Genomic DNA, 17,156 nt, shown 5'->3' with positions numbered 1-17,156 from the left:
ACCAAACAAAAACAATTTAAAACACTCAAACAATTTCAATATTTTATCTTTCATTCACTTATTTCACCGACCTCCTCACACCTCCCTTTTTGTATTCCACTTCTATCAAATGTTTCAGCAATTCCTTTCCATCTTCCACTGTTTGACAGTGGAATTTGCTGCCAAGGAGTGTGGTGGAGTCTCCTTCTTTGGAGGTCTTTAAGCAGAGGCTTGACAACCATATGTCAGGAGTGCTCTGATGGTGTTTCCTGCTTGGCCGGGGGTTGGACTTGATGGCCCTTGTGGTCTCTTCCAACTCTTCTATGATTCTATGATTCCCTCTTGCGCCGCTTATAGGAGGAGGAAGTTGTGGACAAGATGGACGACGACGTCTTCCTCCGCTGCATTGAGTCCAACATGCTGACAGACATGACGCTTCAGGGCATCGAGCAGATCAGCAAGGTGAGCCTGGGCGGCGGGTTTCGCACTCGGGAGATCCTAGCTGGCTCCCACAATCCCCTCCCCACCTAGGCATGATGAGGGGCTCCCTCCGAGCGCAGCCTGACCCCCCTTTTTGCCCTCTATCTCCCACCCCCTAGGTCTACATGCACCTGCCCCAGACGGACAACAAAAAGAAGATCATAATCACGGAGGACGGGGAGTTCAAGGCCTTGCAGGAGTGGATTTTGGAGACGGACGGCGTCAGCCTCATGCGGGTGCTGAGCGAGAAGGACGTGGACCCCGTGCGCACGACCTCCAACGACATTGTGGAGATCTTCACGGTGGGTGCCCAGGGTGCATCTGCGGCCAGGAAGGGGTTTCCCATCCCCCATGCGATGGGTGGGTTGGGGGGAGCAGCCCCTTCCTCTGCGATAGTGCCTGGAGGCGGTTGGAGGATGGATGGCGGCTAATGGATTGAGGTTGAATCCTGACAAGACAGAAGTACTGTTTTTTGGGGAAAGGGGGCGGGCTGGTGTGGAGGACTCCCTGGTCCTGAATAGGGCAACTGTGCCCCTGAAGGACCAGGTGCGCAGCCTGGGAGTCATTCTGGACTCACAGCTGTCCATGGAGGCGCAGGTCAGTTCTGTGTCCAGGGCAGCTGTCTGCCAGCTCCATCTGGTACGCAGGCTAAGACCCTCCCTGCCCGTGGACTGTCTCGCCAGAGTGGTGCATGCTCTAGTTATCTCCCGCTTGGACTACTGCAATGCGCTCTACGTGGGGCTACCTTTGAAAGTGACTCGGAAACTACAACTAATCCAGAATGCGGCAGCTAGACTGCTGACTGGGGGCGGCTGAGGGCCTTCTAGCGGTTCCCTCATTGCGAGAAGCAAAGCTACAGGGAACCAGGCAGAGGGCCTTCTTGGTAGTGGCGCCCGCCCTGTGGAACGCCCTCCCATCAGATGTCAGAGATAAACAACTACCTAACATTTAGAAGACATCTGAAGGCAGCCCTGTTCAGGGAAGTTTTTAATCTGCGATATTTTACTGTATTTTTTGTTTCTATGGAAGCCGCCCAGAGTGGCTGGGGAAACCCAGCCAGATGGGCGGGGTACAAATAATAAATTATTATTATTATTATTATTATTATTATTATTATTATTATTATTATTAGATGCATACAGCGTGTTACAAGAAAAAAATCTGCTCCTTTTCGCTTATGGGGTATTTCAGAGCCTGTATAGAGTCCTTGAGCGTTCCCTATCGGTAGGAGGAAATAACAGAGACCAACCAAAGTATATTTGAGAAGCAAAGCGGCTAGTAAGCCTGATAGAACTGGGTGCAGTGTGTCCAAGAGTCCTTAAGTGGGTTCCCTGTCGGTAGGAGAAAACAACAGAGGCCAACCAGAGTATATTGAGAAGCAAAGCAGCTAGTAAGCCTGATCTTTATTAAACTGTTGCAACAGGGTCCCCACTCACCACACGCAGGAGGGAGGAGGGACCTTGAACAATGGGGCACAAGCCCTTATATAGACTCTTGAAAATGCCCACCCTGTAGCCCAAGACATCATGCATACAGAAGGAGGCAGTCTACAGCAGAAATCTTGTCTGCCAGGAGACCTGATAAAGGTCACTGATTGCATTACCTAGGCAGTCTGGTCGTTCTTTTGTGGTGGTTAATACTTTAGTTCCTGAGTCCAGGTCACAGGCTCACCCTATTCCTAAACAAATATGCCCTTAAGACAGGGTTTGTGAGCCAAAAAGACAATGGGAAGGCTTTCCCCATTTGCCTCCCTTACTGCAGAGGAATATCTGAGGTCATTGGGAGAAATCAAAATGGTTTCAGGATTATTCTCCCATACTACTTCAGACACATGGTTTGTATATGTGTGCATTAATTAATATTTATTATATATTTGAGACTATTTATTGAGAATATATTAAAATTCTTATAACAACCACTTGACTGCAAAAGCAACAAGAACAACTTCAAAAGCGGTTTACAGAAAAGATGCAAGGGTGACATTATTGCCGAGCAAAAATAACAGTAATTTAAGGTGTTTAAAATAACAGTGGACCGAAAGCAGATTTGCTCTCACATCAGCTTTCTGGCTAGGCTTGTCTAAACTGGAATGCCTTTGTAGTGTAGTGAAAGGCAGTCAACAGGCAGGGAGTTCTGAAGCGCACTAAAAGATGGTTCTTTTGCGCATGAGGAACGGGTATCGGGTGCCACCTGCACAGTACCAATTCCACCGATTGAAGTGGCGGAGTGGGCTCATAATGGGGCAAGGCAATCTCGTGTGTTGTGTGTGAGAGAGAGAAAGGGAGAAGGAGCTCCCTCCAAGGTGAAGATTTAAGGGAGGGGGTCTTGTAGAACAGTTTTGGGGGCCCCCCTCTTTGCAACTGTGGCAGCCTGCCTCTCCTCGCCCTTGCAGGTGCTGGGCATCGAGGCCGTCAGGAAAGCCCTGGAGAGGGAGCTGTACCACGTCATCTCCTTTGACGGCTCCTACGTCAACTACCGCCACTTGGCGCTGCTCTGCGACACCATGACCTGCCGCGGCCACTTGATGGCCATCACCCGGCACGGCGTCAACCGCCAGGACACGGGGCCCCTCATGAAGTGCTCCTTCGAAGAGACGGTGAGTTTTCTGGGGGAGGGAAAGGGCCAGGAATTTGTCAGGGGCTCAGCCTACACTCGAGTAGGACCCTGGCAGAGACACATGCCCGACTGGCATTTTCTCTCCCTCCTGGCCGATTGTTCGGGAGCTTCAAAAGCTTTCTTCAGCCCGAACATCACAGCGACCGATGCCAACCGACACCGGCACGCTTAGGGATCCGCAGAGTCTGCGCAGTTCGCGTGACAGACCTCAGCAACTCAGCATTTTGGCTAATCTACTTTATTTACATATAAACACACAGGGAGCACTGCAACATGGCTCTCTCTCTCTCTAGCATCAGACAGCAAAGAGAAAAAACAAAGGACAATAGTCCTACTTCACGGAACACAGTACAGTGGTACCTCAGGTTAAGTACTTAATTCATTCCGGAGGTCCGTTCTTAACCTGAAACTGTTCTTAACCTGAAGCACCACTTTAGCTAATGGGGCCTCCTGCTGCTGCAGCGCTGCCGGAGCACGATTTCTGTTCTCACCCTGAAGCAAAGTTCTTAACCTGAAGCACTATTTCTGGGTTAGCGGAGTCTGTAACCTGAAGCGTATGTAACCAGAGGTACCACTGTAACACAAACATCCTGTCTCCGTCACTTCCCACTTTGGGGAGTCAAAACACCGTCATGTGATAGACAACAATCCCATGACTGCAATCATGGAGCAGGAATTCTAACAGAATTTCCCCCTCCCGCCACTTGGGGTGGCTAGCGGGCCACCCTTTGACTCGCCCTGCCCTCCGCTGCCCCCTGCAGGTCGACGTGCTGATGGAAGCGGCTGCCCACGGCGAAAGCGACCCCATGAAGGGCGTCTCGGAGAACATCATGCTGGGCCAGCTGGCCCCGGCGGGCACCGGCTGCTTCGACCTCCTCTTGGACGCCGAGAAGTGCAAATACGGCATGGAGATCCCCACCAACATCCCGGGGCTGGGCGTGGGCGGACGTAAGTCAACCTGCCGCGCTTGCCGGTCTGGGAGCAAGGAGGCAGCGGCAGGCCTGGAAATCTGGGGTCCTCTTGAGAGGGGAGAGGCAGGTTTCGCGTGGGCGGAGCAGGGGATTCTGGGAGCTGGCACAACAGGGCATGCACAAGCAAGCACCAGAGAAGACTTAAGTAGAGAGGAGTGAGGCAGACATGGGCGGGTGACTCCAAGCCACCGTTTCCTTCCTTGGAGGAATTTTTCGCTTCCCTGAAACAGACGCCCGCGTCTCGGCAGCTAAAAGCGTGTGACGCTTTGCTTCACAGCCATTTCCTTTGGGGAGAGGGAGGTGGGCTCAGGCTCGTGAGGCTGAATATCAAGGAAAGCGGGGCATCTTCTTTTTAGAAATGTGTGTTTGAGAGGGCAGGATTCTGCAGATTAAGGGGTAAAAGCGAGAGTTTAGGGCAGTAGGGTTAGGCAAGCGGAAGCAAGAGGGTCTCTGTTGAGGCCGATTTCCTCTCCTCTCTAATTCCATTCCGTTCCTTACAGCTACCGGCATGTTCTTTGGGTCTGCTCCCAGCCCCATGGGAGGAATGTCGCCCGCCATGACCCCCTGGAACCAAGGCGCAACACCAGCCTATGGGGCATGGTCTCCTAGCGTTGGTACGTATCGGGGAGGGGGGTCTTATTTTTTTTTTTAAAAAAATAATATTTATTAAAGATTTTATAGTTACAGAAGAAAAGAAAAAGACAGTATAAAAAAAAAAGTTAATACATCAAAAATAAAAGAAAAAAACAATACATCCACACGACAAGAAAAAGCAAAAACATTTAAAAACACATCCATTTTCCATATCTTTATCTTTCAATGACTTGTTTCCTCGACCTCCTCCCACCTCCCATTTTTGTATTCCAGTTAATAATTAAATCAGCAAATCCTTTCCGTCTTTCACTGCTTTCTATCGTTTAGTTGTCTTAATTTATTTTAACCTTATCTTACCATCAAAATCTTAAAATTTATCTATACTTAAATCCTTACCATATTTCTACTGAAGTCATATAATTTCATTCCACCATTTCCCAACATTCCTTAATTATGATATATTACTCTGAATAAAATTTTAAAAGTTTCCAATCTTCTTCCACCGTCTCTTCTCCCTGGTCTCGGATTTTGTCAGTCTTTTCTATCAGTTCCATATAGTCCATCAACCTGGTGCTCTTCTATCCGAGGCTCTTAACTCTTCTCCCTGTCCTGTCTGCAGATTTCTTTTGATGCCAAAGATTAAGTCCCAAAGGGTTTCCATCTTAGCTGCTCCTTGATTCCATCTCGACAAGTTTGCCCATACTCCATATTCGAAGCTGTAATCCAAAAGATGTTCCGGGACATACTCCAAAGACCCTTTGGAGGGGGGTCTTCCGCCTACACAAATGCCCCCTCTTGGAACTATTAGCTGCAGGTTTGAGCTGGACCCAGATGGTTGGAATATTGCTTTACGTTCCAAGTTTCTCAACAACAACATGCATTTGTTTTTGATGTGCACCAGTTTTAATGTCCCAACGTCCCTGTTGTGTAGGCCGGGCCATTGGCCAGTAAGCGTTCATGGCTTGAATTGGGGATTTGGACATGAGTGTCTCTGGCCCTCGTCCAGTTCTCCCAACCCATGATGCTAAATCTTCCCTGCTTTGGGATCTCTCCTTCCCAGGATCTCTGGGACCGTGGGAAATCACAAATTAGGGAAGTAAGGAGACCTGCATATTCCCCCAAGAGGTTTTGTGGGTTTCTTGCGATGTTCTTTCTCCTGCCAAACGAAGGGGAAAAAGCACATAGATGAACTCTGTGTGTTTGACCTTTCATTGCTTTGCAAACATTGGCTGGGCTCCTAAACTGGAGATTCGGTTCCTCAGCTGCGCACGTGTGGCCTTGCACCCCCGACTGCAAAAGGCAGGATAATAACCTGCAGGAAACACTGTGTGTGTACAGGCTGTTGGGGGTGTTATGTACAGCAAATGATCAATAGTCCCGATCCACACACACACACACTGCAGTTTAGCCTTTGCAGACAAACTCCAACTGCTAATGGCGTCAAAACCCAGGCAGGAGGGGGGGAAACCATGTGGTTCCTTATTTATTATTTCTGTTCATAGGCTGTGCTTGCCACTTCGGTTTCCAAAGCGGGGTTGCAATAATTGCCACTGCAGCCAGCAATTACCGTATTTTTTTCTCTATAAGACTCACTTTTCCCCTCCTAAAAAGTAAGGGGAAATGTGTGTGCGTCTTACGGAGCGAATGCAGGCTGCACAGCTATCCCAGAAGCCAGAACAGCTAGAGGGATTGCTGCTTTCGCTGCGCAGCGATCCCTCTTGCTGTTCTGGCTTCTGAGATTCAGAATATTTTTTTTCTTGTTCTCCTCCAAAAACGAGGTGGTCTGGTGCGTCTTATAGAGCGAAAAATAAGGCACTCAGTAGTACAAGTTGCTCCAGACCTGAACTTTTTGGTGCAACTCTTTTGTCCTACGTGGGACCTGTTTCTTACTCCCTTTTTCCTTCATCGGTTGTGCAGGTAGCGGAATGACTCCAGGGGCAGCCGGCTTTTCACCCAGCGCCGCCTCCGACGCCAGCGGCTTCAGCCCCGGCTATTCTCCAGCCTGGTCGCCCACCCCGGGGTCCCCTGGGTCTCCAGGACCCTCCAGCCCCTACATCCCATCGCCAGGTGAGCGAGAGAATTCATTCTTCCAGTGCGCTGTCAGGAAAACAAACAGACCGGAAACCTGGACTGACGGCTGTTCCTCTTCCCTTCCTCTAGGTGGCGCTATGTCTCCCAGCTACTCCCCGACCTCTCCTGCCTACGAGCCTCGTTCCCCAGGAGCGTACACACCGCAGAGCCCCAGCTACAGCCCCACGTCGCCTTCCTACAGCCCAACCTCTCCGTCGTACTCCCCCACCAGCCCCAATTACAGCCCCACCAGCCCCAGCTACAGCCCCACGTCGCCCAGTTACTCTCCGACCAGCCCCAGCTACAGCCCCACGTCGCCCAGCTACAGCCCCACCAGCCCCAGCTACAGCCCCACGTCCCCTAGCTATTCTCCGACCAGCCCCAGCTACAGCCCTACATCGCCCAGTTACTCCCCGACCAGCCCCAGCTACAGCCCCACGTCCCCGAGCTATTCTCCGACCAGCCCCAGCTACAGCCCCACGTCCCCCAGTTACTCTCCGACAAGCCCCAGCTACAGCCCCACATCGCCCAGCTACAGCCCGACGTCGCCCAGTTACTCTCCAACCAGCCCCAACTACAGCCCGACGTCTCCAAACTACACCCCGACGTCGCCCAGCTACAGCCCCACCTCGCCCAGCTACAGCCCGACGTCTCCAAACTACACCCCGACGTCTCCGAACTACAGCCCCACCTCGCCCAGCTACTCCCCGACCAGCCCCTCCTACAGCCCCACCTCGCCCAGCTACTCCCCTTCCAGCCCCCGCTACACCCCGCAGTCGCCCACATACACCCCCTCCTCGCCCAGCTACAGCCCCAGCTCGCCCAGCTACAGCCCCACTAGCCCCAAGTACACCCCGACCAGCCCGTCCTACAGCCCCAGCTCCCCAGAGTACACCCCAACCAGCCCCAAGTACAGCCCGACGTCGCCCAAGTACAGCCCGACGTCACCCAAATACAGCCCAACGTCGCCCACCTACAGCCCCACCACCCCCAAGTACAGCCCGACCAGCCCCACCTACTCGCCCACCTCGCCCGTCTACACCCCAACCTCCCCCAAGTACAGCCCGACCAGCCCCACCTACTCGCCCACCTCCCCGAAGTACAGCCCCACCTCGCCCACCTACTCGCCCACCTCTCCGAAGGGCTCCACCTACTCGCCCACCTCCCCTGGCTACAGCCCCACCTCGCCCACCTACAGCCTCACCAGCCCGGCCATCAGCCCGGACGACAGCGACGAGGACAACTGAGAGCGGGCGGCGCCTGTCGCCACGGAGACCGGTGGGCGGGTGACCTCTGAGTGGCGCGATTGGATGAAACGTTCGGAACCTTTCAGGAGGCAGTGAAACCTCCGGTAGCTCCTGGCAACCTCCTATTTGCCAGGGGCCTGGAAAAAAACACACAGGCGCAGAAGGAAATTCTGCAATGCTAATACCTATCTCTCTCTATTTCTCTCTCTCTCTCTCTTCATCCCGCAAACCCACAGAGAACGTTTTGATCTCCGTTCTCTTGTCGTTTTTATCTTGAAAAAGAAAATACTGTAAATAATCGCATAGACTACCTAGTGAAATCGGCAAACACGGACCCTGTTTCGGGGGTGGGGGGAGAGTAGCTCACATGTGAAGGGGGGGTTGGGGGCGCAGCCCTCCCCCCCAGCGAGACGGAGCCCATCCCGCGACCTCTCGCAAACCGTGCTTTGGGAGAGGCGAAAACGCGAAATTTGGAAGCTGCAACGACTCCCGTCAGCTTCGGCGATAATAGTACCTTTTTCCGTACGTGTCCGTCAGGAATTATTTATGTTTAAAAACCTTAGAGGGAAGTTTCTTGGTTAAAGTGCATTGCATTAACGTGTTCACTTTTCTGCGGGGGGGGGGGGGGAGGCCGAGGGGAGGGGAAGATCGGATGATTAAGAACCTCGGGAGAGAAGTTGTTTTTAAGTCTTATACTTTTGTCGGGGGGGGGGCTGATGCTTGCCTCCCTTTTTTCAAAGCATGTTTGGAAGTTCAGAACTGTTCCCTGGCTCTCGTCGCGTATGCCTCTGGAGCCGGGGCCACGGCAATTAAACCGTTGTCATTTTGTTGGGTGTTTTGGAATCCTTGCTTTTTCTTGTGAGCTCAAAAACTCTGTAACTTTCTGAAAGACAAAAAAATAAAATAATTTTTAAAAACTCCCAGCCATGTGCCTTTGTCGAATTCTTTTTAAGTTGCGTGTGTCCCCACGGGTTCTTCCCACGTAGAGCTGCACGGTGTATGGGATATTGGGGAAGAATTATTGTAATCTCGAGGAGATAAGGATCTGAGGCAGTCAGCTTCCATCTCTGGTCTTCTTGGTGGTGGCACCCGCCCTGTGGAACTCCCTCCCACCAGATATCAAAGAGAAAGACAACTATCAGACTTGTAGAAGACATCTGAAGGCAGCCCTGTTTAGGGAAGCTTTTAACGTTTGACAGACTATTGTATTTTAATATTTTGTTGGAAGCCGCCCAGAGTGGCTGGGGAAACCCAGCCAGATGGGCGGGGTATAAATTATTATTATTAATTATTATTTATTTCGTTATCCCTTCCTGACTCTGGTTTCTGTGTTTTATTGCTTTCAGTATCCCTTCTGAAAAGGCCTTTTATGTGTTGATGACGCTGTTCAGCAAAGCCTTTGATATATAGCCTGGCATTTTTTGTCATTGTCCAATAGGACTAACTATGCGAAAGTAGTTCTCTATGTGACAATAGCTGCCAGGATGCTCATAGCAAAAAACTGGAAGGGGGTGGGGAGTCTCATCAATAAAAGAATGGCAAATTAAACTTTGTGAATATATAAATTTGGCAATATTCACAGCATTCTTAAGGGGGCAATTGGACCAAAAAATAGCAAAAGAATGGGATTGTGTTAAAGAATATACGAAAAAACATTGTTCTGGAGTAAGTATATCGGTATGAAACGAATGAAGCTTTGCAGGATTAAAGAAATTCAGAAACGGTGCAAAAGGTATATAGGCACAACAATTCAGAAAGATTAAAAATTTTGAGGTCTCAAAACAGAGGAAGGAAGTCAATATGTGTATATGTACGTAAAGATTATTATGATGGCATGGTTTTCTCTGTAGGTTTGTGGGTTTTTTGCTTTGTTTTTGGGGATTTTATTTTTGTAATTTTTGTTGTAATTTTGCATTGGGGGAAAAATTATTTTTATAGACACAGGTCTATAAAAAATCTGGCTTTGTAACATGACAAGCAGAAGGCCCCACACAGACTGTTTGGCCGCAGTGCTATGGACTGAGACTATCTGGGGGACAGTCTCCCTGAGGCAGATTGAAGTTTGGTAATGTATATACCGCTTGCTGTTTGGAATAAAACCTGTAACCTCACCACTTCCGTTAGTATTGCTTCTGAATCTTAATTTTGAAAGAACCATCTTGCATTCGGCAAGAGACATGGCAGTCCACGCTGCAAGCTGGTGTGACAACCACCAAGTTAAGGCAGGTTTTTAAAGGTTTATTTGCCAGCGACAAGATTTGCCTGTGTTTTGCCTCGCTGGTCATGGCGACTCTTAAATCAGCCTCCAGGATCAAATGCACCGTTCCTCTAGATTCCAGTTGTAAGAGCAGCAGACCTCCTTTTGCCTTAACGCTAGAATATCACGGAAATTCAGTGAAGCATGGAAAGATTTAGGATGGAAAGGAAGGAAAGACTTCTTCACATTGTTGTTGAGTCGTTTAGTTGTGTCCGCCTCTTCGTGACCCCCTGGACCAGAGCACGCCAGGCACTCCTGTCTTCCACTGCCTCCCACAGTTTGGTCAAACTCATGCTAGTATCTTCGAGAACACTGTCCAACCATCTCGTCCTCCGTCGTCCCCTTCTCCTTGTGCCCTCCATCTTTCCCAACATCAGGGTCTTTTCCAGGGAGTCTTCTCTTCTCATGAGGTGGCCTCTTAGAGCCTCAGCTTCAGGATCTGTCCTTCCAGTGAGCACTCAGGGCTGATTTCCTTAAGAATGGACACGTTTGATCTTCTTGCAGTCCATGGGACTCTCAAGAGTCTCCTCCAGCACCAGAATTCAAAAGCATCCATTCTTGGGTGATCAGCCTTCTTTATGGTCCAGCTCTCACTTCCATACATCACTACTGGGGAAACCACAGCTTTAACTTTGTTGGCAAGGTGATGTCTCTGCCTTTTAAGATGCTGTCTAGGTTTGTCATCACTTTTCTCCCAAGAAGCAGGCGTCTTTTAATTTCATGGCTGCTGTCACCATCTGCAGTGATCATGGAGCCCAAGAAAGTAAAATCTCTCACTGCCTCCATTTCTTCCCCTTCTATTTGCCAGGAGGTGATGGGACCAGTGGCCATGATCTTCGTTTTTTTGATGTTGAGCTTCAGACCATATTTTGCGCTCTCCTCTTTCACCCTCATTAAAAGGTTATTTAATTCCTCCTCACTTTCTGTCATCAAAGCTTGTGTCATCTGCATATCTGAGATTGTTGATATTTCTTCCAGCAATCTTAATTCCGGCTTGGGATTCATCCAGCCCAGCCTTTCGCATAGCAAATAGTTAAAACAAGAGGCAGGGGTGGCCAACCAACTTGGACAGCTTTAAAAGAGGAAGAAGCAATTCTGGGCATGTGGCAACCTTAAAAAAAAAAAAACCATAGTCTTTTTTGTTGGGGATAATTCAGAATGAAATCCCCAGGTGTCAGAAAAGGTTATTTATGTATGCAACAACTGCGTCCTGTATTTTGTTAGGCCAAAAATGGAAAACGAGCGAGGTCCCAATAGCAGCTTAAGTTGACCGAATAGGCACAACTCGCAGACTTAACATACAGAATAAAAGAACAAGAAGAACATACGTTTAAAGAAGATTAAAAAGGTAAAGGGATCCCTGACCATTAGGTCCAGTCATGGCTGACTCTGGGGTTGCGGCGCTCATCTCGCTTTATTGGCCGAGGAAGCCGGCATACAGCTACCGGGTCATGTGGCCAGCATGACTATGCCGCTTCTGGAGAACCAGAGCAGCGCATGGAAATGCCGTTTACTTTCCCGCCGGAGTAGTACCTATTTATCTACTTGCACTTTGACATGCTTTTGAACTGCTAGGTTGGCAGGAGCAGGGACCGAGCAACGGGAGCTCACCCCGTCGCGGGGACTCGAACCGCCAACCTTCTGATCGGCAAGTCCTAGGCTCTGTGGTTTAACCCACAACGCCACCCGCATCCCTAAAGAAGATTGGGAAACGTTTATTGCATATATGGGAAATAACACTACAATCTCTCCTCTCTGATCATATCTTGCAATAACCTTCCATATTCTTTTTCTAGTTGTATATTAAGGTTACCAGTTGTTGTTTTTTTCAATGAATCCGGGGACACTTCTTCTTAAATAGATAAAATTTTGTCAGATTTGTAAATCCGGGAAGTTTCCCCTGGGAAACGGGGACATCTGGTAACCTTATTGTATATCCACTAGTCCCAGCAGGAAGAGTTCTAGTTTCCATTGAACATTAACCTTCAAAATCTCCTGTGTCCATGAATGTATTTGTGTCCAATATTTTTTAGCTTTTTTATCCTTCTAAAGGTAAAGGGACCCCTGACCATTAGGTCCAGTCGTGGCCGACTCCGGGGTTGTGGCGCTAATCTTGCTTTATTGGCCGAGGGAGCCGGCGTCCAGCTTCCGGGTCATGTGGCCAGCAGGACTAAGCCGCCTCTGGCATACCAGAGCAGCGCACGGAAACGCCATTTACCTTCCCGCCATAGCGGTACCTATTTATCTACTTGCACTTTGACGTGCTTTCGAACTGCAGGAGCAGGGACCGAGCAACGGGAGCTCACCCCGTCGTAGGGATTCGAAGCGCCGAACTTCTGATCAAGTCCTAGGCTCTGTGGTTTAACCCACAGCGCCACCCGCGTCCCTTTATCCTTCTACCAAGCGTTATAAAATGACGGTGTGGCTTTCCTGGTGCCGCTGTACTGCCAGTCCCATCAACCCAGGCAAACAGGCCAGTGACCAAGGATGATGGAAGTTGTAGTTTTCCAACACCTAAAGAACCACAGATTCCCTCTCTCTCCCACTTCTGCACTTTGAATAGAGGAGGAAAAACTGTTGCAGTCCAAAATATGATTCCAGGCCTACCTCCTGTGGCATATAGGATCTTTTTTAAGTTTTAGCATTCCAGTTGAGTTGTGTGTGGGGTTTTTTTGGGGAGGGGTGTCCTCAGCTCCTATTCTTGTGATATTATTATTATTATTATTATTATTATTTATTTGTACCCCACCCATCTGGCTGGGTTTCCCCAGCCACTCTGGGCGGCTTCCAACAAAGATTAAAAATACAACAAAATGTCACACATTAAAAACTTCCCTGAATAATGTGCCCCCCTCAAAAAACCCCCAAGCTGTTGCAAAACACACAGCTGGCATTTCTCTAGTCTTTTTCCGACGATTTGCTTCCACAATGTCCTATTTTAAGGCTCCCGGCTCGAGAGGTCAGTGTACGCAACAGTTAACTCGTGATCGGCCTAAAAGTAGAGAGGGGGTACATATGCGCTGCATCTCTTGAGATCATCCCTGTTCCAAGGAAGAGGGAAGTGTTTTGGGGTAAGTGGGTGGCATGGCAAACATATTGCTGAGCGTGGCAAGCCTGGCGACCGAGAAGCGGAACTTATCTCTCATGTTCTGGAGGAGGACAATCGAGTCTTCCCCGTTTTCCTTGAAATGTCTCCCTGGAGTGCTGTACAGTGGTACCTTGGGTTAAGAACTTAATTTGTTCCAGAGTTCTGTTCTTAACCTGAAACTGTTCTTAACCTGAAGCACCACTTTAGCTGTACAGTGGTACCTCGGGTTACAGACCCTTCAGGTTACAGACTCCGCTAACCCAGAAATAGTACCTCGGGTTAAGAACTTTGCTTCAGGATGAGAACAGAAATCGTGCTCCGGCGGCGCGGCAGCAGCGGGAGGCCCCATTAGCTAAAGTGGTGCTTCAGGTTAAGAACAGGTTCAGGTTAAGAACGGACCTCCAGAACGAATTAAGTACTTAACCAGAGGTACCACTGTACGGTGGATGCTCGGGTTGTGAACGTGATCCGTGCAGGAAGCACATTTGCAACCCGTAGCATTTGCAACCTGCAGCGTTGCGTCAGCACACACGCAGGTCACGATTCAGCGTTTCTGCACATGCGCAAGTGCCAAAAACCGGAAGTAATCCATTCCGGTACTTCCGGGTTCAGTGCAGTGCGCAACCTGAAATCACACAACCTGAAGCATCTGTAACCCGAGGTATGACTGTATAGAATAAAAAGGTAAAGAACCCCTGACCGTTAGGTCCAGTCGCAGATGACTCTGGGGTTGCGGCGCTCATCTCGCTTTATTGGCCGAGGGAGCCGGCGTCCAGCTTCTGGGTCATGTGGCCAGCAGGACTAAGCCGCTTCTGGCGAACCAGAGCAGCACACGGAAATGCCGTTTATCTTCTCGCCGGAGTGGTACCTCTTTATCTACTTGCACTTTGACGTGCTTTCGAACTGCTAGGTTGGCAGGAGCAGGGACCGAGCAATGGGAGCTCACCCCGTCATTGTGGGGATTCGAACCGCCAACCTTCTGATCGGCAAGTCCTCGGCTCTGTGGTTTAACCCACAGCACCACCCGCATTATCTAGTGCTTTATCTAGCAGCAAATCGGCCTGCCAAGTTTCCCAGCCTTTGTAGACTCGGGACAGACAAAGCAAACATCTGTATATTATGCACAGAGCACCATAATATGTCCTTTGGCCCATTGCTGTACCTGCCCAGATGAGGGCATTGCTGGCAAAAACCCAAATCTAACAGATAGTTCCTCTCTCTGGGCTCAGAGCCCAGTTCCCCAAGACCCTAGACAAGCTAATTGGCTGACTTTGATGTTATCCTTCATATCAAAACAAGGGGATATAAATTTACATTGGCTCATGGTTACAAGAACTACCAATTAACTGTACGGTTATCGTGACTTCCAAGATGGCATTTGCAGAACTTCCGGAACAGTTCGCCTTCTTGTTGTTTAGTCGTTTAGTCGTGTCCGACTCTTCGTGACCCTCTGGACCAGAGCATGCCAGGCCCTCCTGTCTTCCACTGCCTCCCGCAGTCTGGTCAGACTCATGTTTGTAGCTTCAAGAACACTGTCCCACCATCTCGTCCTCCACCGTCCCCTTCTCCTTGGGCCCTCCATCTTTCCCAACATCAGGGTCTTTTCCAGGGAGTCTTCTCTTCTCATGAGGTGGCCAAAGTCTTGGAGCCTCAGCTTCAAGATCTGTCCTTCCAGTGAGCACTCAGGGCTGATTTCCTTCAGAATGGAGAGGTTTGATCTTCTTGCAGTCCATGGGACTTTCCAGAGTCTCCTCCAGCACCAGAATTCAAAAGCATCCATTCTTGGGCGATCAGCCTTCTTTATGGTCCAGCTCTCACTTCCATACATCACTACTGGGAAAACCAGAGCTTTACCTATACGGACCTTTGTCGGCAAGGTGGTGTCTCTGCTTTTTAAGATGCTGTCTAGGTTTGCCATCACCTTTCTGCCAAGGAGCAGGTGTCTTTTAATTTCATGACAGCTGTCACCATCTGCAGTGATCGTGCAGCCCAAGAAAGTAAAATCTCTCACTGCCTCCATTTCTTCCCCTTCTATTTGCCAAGGAGGTGATTGGACCAGTGGCCATGATCTTTTTTGAATAAATAAGCAACCCCCCCCCACAAATTTTTGGATGGAAGCTTGTGGGGAGCCTTGGAGCCTTGTGGGGACCATCCTTGTTTGCATCTCGGGAGGGTGGGGGGGGGGGCTTTGCATTTTGCAACAAACCAACGTCAAGGTTACGTGAGCAGTGGAATTTTAAAAAACCCGAAATAAACAAAAATATAAAAATCTGCTGCGTTGGCCGGGAATCGAACCCGGGTCAACTGCTTGGAAGGCAGCTATGCTCACCACTATACCACCAACGCTTGCTGGGATTAAAGAGGCTGCCGGGAGCCAGAAATGGAAGGATCGCCTGTGCTTTTTTTCCCCTTTCCTTTTTTCCCTTTTGCAGAAGAGGAAAAAAATGCGGCGGGGGTGGAGGGAGGAGGAGCCAGCCAGGAAAACAGCGAGCTGCTCCCCCCCCCCCAAGCCTGGGAAGCGCCGCCGACTCAGCAAAAACTCTGCGAAAAACATCTGGCAGCGGTGGGATTCGAACCCACGTCCCCGGAGAGACTGGAGCCTAAATCCAGCGCCTTAGACCGCTCGGCCACGCTACCTTAAGTGGTGGGTGGGGGGAGGGCAAAGGGAGACGAAACCACAAAAGCGGTTTTGAAAAAAAGGAGAGGATGCACCTATGCACGTGTGAACACGCCGACCCGTGTTGACCCCGGATGCCCCTGCTCTTTCCAGACAGAGATGCCGTGCGAGGAAAGCGGACTCACTTCCTTCTGGTTTACACGCTGAGCAAAGGAGAAGCTGCGGGGGTTTTTTTTCTTAAATAACCATTTGCAACATCCGGAGCAAAAGACATTTTTTTGCAAGCTCCCTTTGCACGGGACGTCTCCGTCTTTTTGCTGGAGTCGGCGGGCAGAAGTGAAAGCAAGAAATCGCCTGCTTTATTTTATTTTATTTTGCCCCTTTTCCAACTGGGATCTATCTCCTGGGTTGATGCTCGTCTGAACGGAGCCGCGGGGTGACCCGGGTTCGGTTCGTGCTAGCGCAGGAATTGTGCATTAAAAAAAAAATCCGAAATAAAAGCATTTTTAAAAAATGAATTACTTTTTTCCACGTTGTCAGCTCCCAGAGAAAGATTCAACCCAGAAGTAGGATAATTTGTAACATTTGCAACGCCAAACTCCAAATCCTCACTTCGCAGGATGTATAGGAAAGTGACGTAATCGGGTTCGTATCACATTTCATTCCCCTCTGACATCACTGTTGACAACCTCCCCTCCATGCAACACGTGTGTGTGTATACACACGTGGTAACACAGGGTAATACTTCCCGCATGGGACGGACTGTATTCCTTGAAAGCTATTGCCACCACTAATCGGTTCCGCCTTCAAGCTGCTACAAGACTCCTTGCTGTCTCCGATGTGACCCGTGCTTTTTTTGCAACGTTCACACGCCCATAGCTAACACGTGTCGACGCCTCAACTTTAAACCTATAACTAGAAAAAAAGTGGAGCGGGGAAAGGCTCGATCGTCGATTCCCAAGTCCTGTGAGATCCCACGCTTGGGCAGAAACTCCGGGTTTAATTTACATCCCACCCCGGCCGCTAAAAAACACCCAAACCCGTAACGTGTGAAGCTACATCCTCGCAAACCACCCCCCAGGCAATCTAAGTACGTGTTGGGTAGAGGTGCGGGAGTAACACACAACCAAGAGGGCGACACTCGGGGGCGCGATCTCCTTCTTCGGGATGTGTTAACCTGCGGAACTCCCTGCTGCGTGGTCCCCAGCAGCTCATTCCAGCCCGCCAGCTTCGGCTA

General features: G+C 49.8%; 1 protein-coding gene across 1 annotated transcript in view; it reads left to right on the top strand.

The window, feature by feature from the left end:
* POLR2A (RNA polymerase II subunit A) overlaps positions 1-8,880 on the top strand; it is a 42,023-nt gene extending 33,143 nt beyond the window's left edge. The window contains exons 23-29 of the mRNA XM_083410011.1: positions 337-441; positions 579-761; positions 2,852-3,055; positions 3,837-4,023; positions 4,547-4,660; positions 6,558-6,707; positions 6,801-8,880. Of these exons, the coding sequence (XP_083266137.1) occupies positions 337-441; positions 579-761; positions 2,852-3,055; positions 3,837-4,023; positions 4,547-4,660; positions 6,558-6,707; positions 6,801-7,957 (2,100 nt within the window). The 3' untranslated portion in view covers positions 7,958-8,880. The remainder of the gene's footprint in view (positions 1-336; positions 442-578; positions 762-2,851; positions 3,056-3,836; positions 4,024-4,546; positions 4,661-6,557; positions 6,708-6,800) is intronic.
* The last annotated feature ends 8,276 nt before the right edge of the window (positions 8,881-17,156 follow it).

This window comes from Podarcis tiliguerta, assembly GCF_965153285.1.
Source record: "Podarcis tiliguerta genome assembly, chromosome: 13".
NCBI lineage: Eukaryota > Metazoa > Chordata > Lepidosauria > Squamata > Lacertidae > Podarcis > Podarcis tiliguerta.
This window is presented reverse-complemented; position numbering and strand designations above follow the sequence as displayed.